The sequence below is a fragment of the Nicotiana tomentosiformis genome, chromosome 1 (assembly GCF_000390325.3).
Source record: "Nicotiana tomentosiformis chromosome 1, ASM39032v3, whole genome shotgun sequence".
NCBI lineage: Eukaryota > Viridiplantae > Streptophyta > Magnoliopsida > Solanales > Solanaceae > Nicotiana > Nicotiana tomentosiformis.
In genome coordinates this window covers 71,116,929-71,123,534 of record NC_090812.1, presented here as the reverse complement: position 1 = coordinate 71,123,534, position 6,606 = coordinate 71,116,929, and the positions used below count along the sequence as shown (strand labels likewise).

Genomic DNA, 6,606 nt, shown 5'->3' with positions numbered 1-6,606 from the left:
ATCTGATATGTTAGGGGAGGGAGTAATACAACCTAGTACATGTCCGTTCTCATCACCAGTCTTGTTGGTGCGAAAGAAGGATGGATCATGGTGCTTCTGTGTTGACTATAGGGCTCTTAATGCCATTACCGTGCGTGACAGATTTCCAATTCCCTCAGTTGACGAGTTGTTTGATGAATTTTATGGGGCTAAATTTTTCTTGAAGCTGGATCTCTTATCTGGGTATCATCAGATCCGTGTTCACCCTGTTGATGTTCCTAAAATGGCATTCCGGACACATGATGGCCATTACGAGTTTTTGGTTATGCCGTTCGGTTTATCCAATGCCCCATCGACCTTTCAAGCAACCATGAATGACATTTTTCGGCCTCATCTTCGCAAATTTGTACTCGTATTCTTTGATGATATTCTCATCTATAGTTCATCCCGGTCGTTACATTTGGAGCATTTGGAGTTAGTCCTCAAATTGCTCCAACGACACCAATTGGTTACAAAGCGCAACAAATGTCAGTTTGGGCAGACCAAGGTGGATTATTTGGGGCATGTTATATCTTCAGATGGGCTTGCCGTCGACCCCTCAAAAATTTCTATTGTACAACAATGGTCCACACCCAAGTCAGTTAAAGAGGTCCACAGTTTCTTGGGCCTTGCGGGTTATTATAGGCGCTTTATTCGTCACTTTTCCACTGTGGCCAGTCCATTGTCTGATTTACTCCGGAAAGACGCCTTTGTTTGGAATGAGCAAGCTCAACAAGCCTTTGAGGACCTGAAGTCTAGGCTTAGCTCTACTCCAGTTCTGGCCCTGCCCAACTTCGATGATGATTTTACTCTGGAGACTGATGCCTCGGGCGTAGGGATTGGGGAAATCCTGTCACAGAAAGGGCACCTATTGCCTTTTACAGTCAAAAATTATGTCCTAGGATTCAAAAAGCCTCAACTTACCACCGAGAGATGTATACCATCACGCAAGCTGTGGCAAAATGGAGGCAATATCTCTTAGGGCGACGTTTCACAATAATCACTAACAAGCAGTCCCTCAAAAACCTCACAACTCAGATAATTCAGACCCCAGAACAACAAAAGTGGCTAGGAAAATTAGTTGGGTATGATTTCACCATCAATTATCGACCGGGAAAACAGAATAAGGCTACGGATGCCCTGTCTAGACCACCTGAGGTTGGCACATTTTATGCTATTTCTGAGCGTTCATTTGAGTGGCTCGCTGAGTTGATAGAGGCAAACAAAATTCATCCTGAGTTTGGCCATCCAGTAGGGCATGGAAAACAAACCTACGGATTATGCAGCCTACTTTTTTTGCAAAGGGTTGCTCTTTTACAAAGGTCGTCTGGTCATACCACACGATTCTTCCTTAAAACAACTTTTGCTTCAGGAATTTCATGATTCAAAGATAGGCGGACATGCTAGTGTTGCTCGTACTTTTCATCGCTTATCCTCAAACTTTTACTGGCCAGCAATGCGTAATGATGTTAAGGTTTACATTGCCTCTTGCCAAATATGCCAACGATCCAAGGACATCAATAAGCTACCTGCAGGTCTTTTACAACCATTAACCGTTCCCGAAATGGTTTTTGAGGAGATAGATATGGATTTCATCACTTGCTTGCCGAGCTCTAAGGGAAAAGCCACCATTATGACCGTGGTTGACATACTTTCTAAGTACGGGCACTTTATTCCTTTACCGGTAACTTTCACTGCCCAGTCCGTGGCTGAAGCTTTTGTAGTCCATATTATTAAGTTGCATGGTCCTCCTTGAGCAATTGTGACGGATCGAGACCCTCGCTTCCTACATTCATTTTGGCAAGAGCTTCATCGTTTATAGGGGACTGTTCTAGCCATGAGTACTGCTTACCATCCCCAAACCGATGGGCAATCTGAGGCATTAAATAAGTGTGTGGAGCAATATTTAAGGTGTTTTGTGGCTGACAGACCGCATGAATGGGTACCCACGTTACCATGGGCCGAGTTTTGGTATAATACAGCTTTTCAAACTTCAGCGGGGATGACACCCTTCCAAGCATTATATGGCAGAGAACCTCCAACCATCACTTGCTATGTGTTGGGTAGTGCTTCCGATGATTTGATTGAGCAGTACATGCTACAACGAGATGAAGTACTGGGGATCCTGAAGTTTAATCTGTCCAAGTCATAATCCCGCATGAAAAAAGATGTTGATAAGGGGCGAACTGATGATCATTTTGAGGAAGGTGACTGGGTGTTCGTGAAATTGCAGCCATATAAGCAACAGTCTTTGAGGAGCGCTCACCAACACAAGCTAAGTAGGAAGTACTTTGGACCTTACAAGGTACTGAAGCAGATTGGCTTTGTGGCATACAAGCTTCAATTACCTGAAGAAGCTAGGATTCATTCAGTGTTCTATATTTCCTTACTCAAGCACGGTAAGGGGCAGCCAGATGAACAGATTACACCATTACAACTTCAAGATTCAGCTGCTCAGAACCTTGGGGACAAGGTTCTCTTTTCAAGAGGGAGTAACATTATGAACCCGTCATTGGACCTAGTGTTGGATAATGATGTAGTTGGGCTGAAAGACCAAATGGGAGAAGAACTTGGGCCTGGGGATCAACTGCGAATGAGCAGAAGATTGAAACAGCCCAATAGGCTTTTGGGGGATTTTATATGGCAAGTTGGATGAGGCAAGTGTCAATAGCTGGTTGGTTATAGGGAAATATTATATTGTTATAATAGACATGTCTAATATCAGTAGTGGTATGGTTAATGTGTAATGTTGCAGCTCTTTCTCTATCTCTTCCCCACTTTCTTGGTGTAATCCCTTCTCACCTCTTACCCTTCTGTTGCAGCTTTTCAATTTCCTTCAAGTTTGTAATTTCCTTTCAGTTGTTGAATCAAATTCCCCTATTAGTTGCTATCAAAAGTTTGGTTTACTTCAAACAATGACGACCCAATGAAATCCCACTAGTGAGGTCTAGGAAGGGTAGTGTGTACGCAGACCTTTCCCCTACCCCGAGGGAGTAGATAGGTTATTTCCGAAAGATCCTCGACTTAAGACGACGAAAAAAGATAATATCAGTATCACCAATAGAAACCATAGAAAAAATAACATCATGAAAATGAGAAAGTAGATGCAAAGCAAACGCGATAGAAAATTCATAGACCCGGCACTATCGTAAATGAAGGAATAGTAAGATACAATATTGCCACTAGTCAACTTTTATTGCCTCTTTCCAATATTTAGCATCTGAAGAAGTATCTTCAAAATAATTTGATGGTTCATTATCGACAAGAAAATTTTGAAAATCATTTCCATAAGAAAAATATTCTTTCCTATGCCTTTTGCTCCTTCTCAGTTCTTCATTAGAGGTAATTTCATTTTTTGTTTCAACATGTGTATGAGAAATTTTATCAGACAATGGATAAATATATTCAAAAAATTCAGCATTCTTTGTCTCAATTATAGTATTGCAATCAAGCACATCACTTTTTAAAACAAGAAATCTATATGCAGCACTATGTTCAGCATATCCAATAAGCATGCAATCAGCAGTTTTAGAACCTATTTTTCTCTTTTTAGGTTCATGCAAAAAAACTTTAGCAAGGCACCCCCACACTTTTAAATATTTCAAGTTAGGTTTATAACCCCTCCACAATTCATACGGAGTTTTGCCAGTTCTTCTATATGGTATTCTATTTTGCTTCACCCCACAAATTATCAGGAGCATTAGAACTAACTAACATAGAATTCATCATCTCTTTCAATGTTCGATTTTTCCTTTCAGGTACTCCATTTGACTCAGGTGAATAAGACGGAGTTACTTCATGAATTATTTCATTCTTTTTACAAAATTCATTCAAAGATAAATATTCTCCACCTCTATCAAATCTAATTCTTTTGATTTTTCTACTAAGTTGATTTTCAACCTCAATTTTATAAGAAATAAAAGTATTAACAGCATCATCTTTACTTCTAAGCAAATACAACTTAGTATATCTAGAAAATTCATCAATAAAAGTCACATAATATCTTTTACCACCTCTAGTCAATTCGTGAGTTCGGGCATGCCAAATAAGCTTTATGCTCTCGAGTTTTATTAACTCGGAATGGACTTAGCCGTTAAGTTCGGGCATGCCAAATAAGCTTTATGCCCTCGAGTTTTATTCACTCGAAATGGCCTTAGCCTTTAAGTTCGGGCATGCCAAATAAGCTTTATGCCCTCAAGTGTTATTAACTCGGAATGTCCTTAGCCATTAAGTTCGGCATGCCAAATAAGCATTATGCCCTCGAGTTTTATTAACTCGGAATGACCTTAGCCGTTAAGTTCGGGCATGCCAAATAAGCTTTATGCCCTCGAGTTTTATTAACTCGGAATGGCCTTAGCCTTTAGATTCGGGCATGCCATATGCCCTCAAGTTTTATTAACTCGGAACGTCCTTAGCCTTTTAAGTTAGGCAATGCCCACAGTCCCCGAGTGCAGTGAATGTTCGAACTCGGATTAAAGTGGCCCTTGGGCTCGATATCTTTAGGGGATCAGGTGTAGGAAATTCCTTGAAAAATGCAAGTGACATTTTTGAAGACGAGATATTTATATGCAAAGAAGAGTCTCCTTTTTTATTCCTATGCATAATAGTTGTACATTTATACACGTTTTGTGCCATGGCTCGAGTGATTTGAGCGGGCACGATTCATTTGATCGTTTGGCCCTTACAATAAATCCCGTTGATCGAGGCCCTTCAATCACGAAGTCGAAATGCCTTGTAAAATTCGATACCCGAGGATATTGCCCAAGTGTACGAGGTTGACCGATGAGAGGCCTTGAATGCTGTCGTGATCATTCTAAGTTAGCACGATTACTTGTTGCCTCGTTAAAAACCTTGTCGGAAAACTCATTTGGGACAAAACCGATTCAAGGGAAAAAAGAGTGCAACGCGTGCTTTTAGACCTAAGATCTCGTATCATCCTTTATAAGTTGTCTGCAAGTGTCAATTTGAAATGTAATAAAGAAAAATAGAAGAAAGAATTGGGGTCGTACCTTAGCAATAATATCGTTTTAAGTGAGATATATTCCAGTTGCATGGTAATTTCTCGCCGTTCATTGTCCCGAGCTTGTAGGATCCTTTTTCGGTGATCCCGATAATTTGATACGGTCCTTCCCAGTTCGGTCCCAATTTTCCTTCGTTCGGGTTTCGAGTGTTCAATGTAACTTTTCTTAATACTAAGTCCCCAGTATTGAAATATCGAAGGTTGGCCCTTCGATTATAATATCTCTTGATCCACTATTTTTGGGTGGCCAAATGGACAAGGGCGACTTCACGCCTTTCATCTAATAGTTCTAGGCTCGTACTCATAGCCTCGTCATTTGATTCCCTTGTGGAATGTCAGAATCTGATGCTTGGTTCTCCGACCTTGACCAGTATTAAAGCTTCGGTGCCGTAAACCAAAATAAATGGTGTGGATCTGGTACTGGACTTCGAAGTTGTACGGTACGCCCATAGGACCTCGGTTAGCACTTCTTTCCATTTCCCTTTGGCGTCGACCAATCTCTTTTTGAGGGTTTGGATTATGGTTTTGTTGGTGGATTCTTCTTATCCGTTCCCATTGGGGTGGTAAGAAGTGTATAAGATCCTTTTGATATTATAATCTTCAAGAAACTTGCTTACTTTGCTGCAAATAAACTGTTTTCCGTTATCGCACACAATCTTGGCCGGTATTCCGAATCGACATATAATGTGATCCCAGATAGAATCGATGACTTCTTTTTCTCTGATCTTTTCATATGCGTGTGCTTCCACCCATTTAGAAAAATAGTCAGTCATAAATAAAATAAATTAGGCCTTACCGGGCTCCCGCGGAAGGGGGTCGACGATGTCCATCTCCCATTTCATGAACGTCCATGGTGACAATATCGAATGTAACAACTCTCTTACCCGATGAATCATCAGGGCATGCCTCTGGCATCCATCGCATTTTCGAACTAACTCCTTTGCATCCCTTTCCATGTTGATCCAGTAGTAACCAACTCTGATTATTTTTTGAACCAATGATTCAGCGCCCGAGTGATTTCCACAGGTACTTTTGTGGATTTCCCTCAAAATGTATTCAGTATCCCCTGGTCCTAAACATATTGCCATCGGTCCATCGAACATTCTTCTGACTAAGGTTCCATCCTTGGATAAACTAAACCGGGCTGCCTTGGTATGCAGAGCCCTCGATTCTTTTGGGTCCGAGGGTAGTTTTCCGGTCCTGATATATTCCACGTATGTATTCCTCCAGTCCCAAGTTAGGCTCGTCGAGTTGATTTCGGCATGGCCTTCTTCCACTACTGATCTCATAAGTTGTACGACCTCTCCTATTTTAAGCTCGTCTTCTTCGACTGACGATCCCAAGTTAGTGAGGGCATCGGCTTCGCTGTTCTGATCCCGAGGTACATGTTGCAAAGTCCACTCATTGAACCGATGTAACGACACATGTAACTTGTCTAAGTATCTCTGCATTCGCTCTTCTCTGGCCTCAAATGTTCCGTTAACTTGGTTTACCACAAGGAGAGAGTCGCACTTGGCTTCGATCACCTCTGCTTCCAAGTTTTTGGCTAATTCAAGGCCTTGAATCAT

General features: G+C 41.3%; 1 protein-coding gene across 1 annotated transcript; it reads right to left on the bottom strand.

Moving 5' to 3' along the window:
• Positions 1-3,684: 3,684 nt before the first annotated feature.
• Positions 3,685-6,606, bottom strand: LOC138906783 (uncharacterized). The gene is made up of 2 exons (XM_070196399.1): positions 5,975-6,606; positions 3,685-3,988 (listed from the first exon to the last, which is right to left on the bottom strand). The coding sequence occupies exons 1-2, from the start codon at positions 6,604-6,606 to the stop codon at positions 3,685-3,687; spliced, it is 936 nt and encodes a 311-aa protein (XP_070052500.1).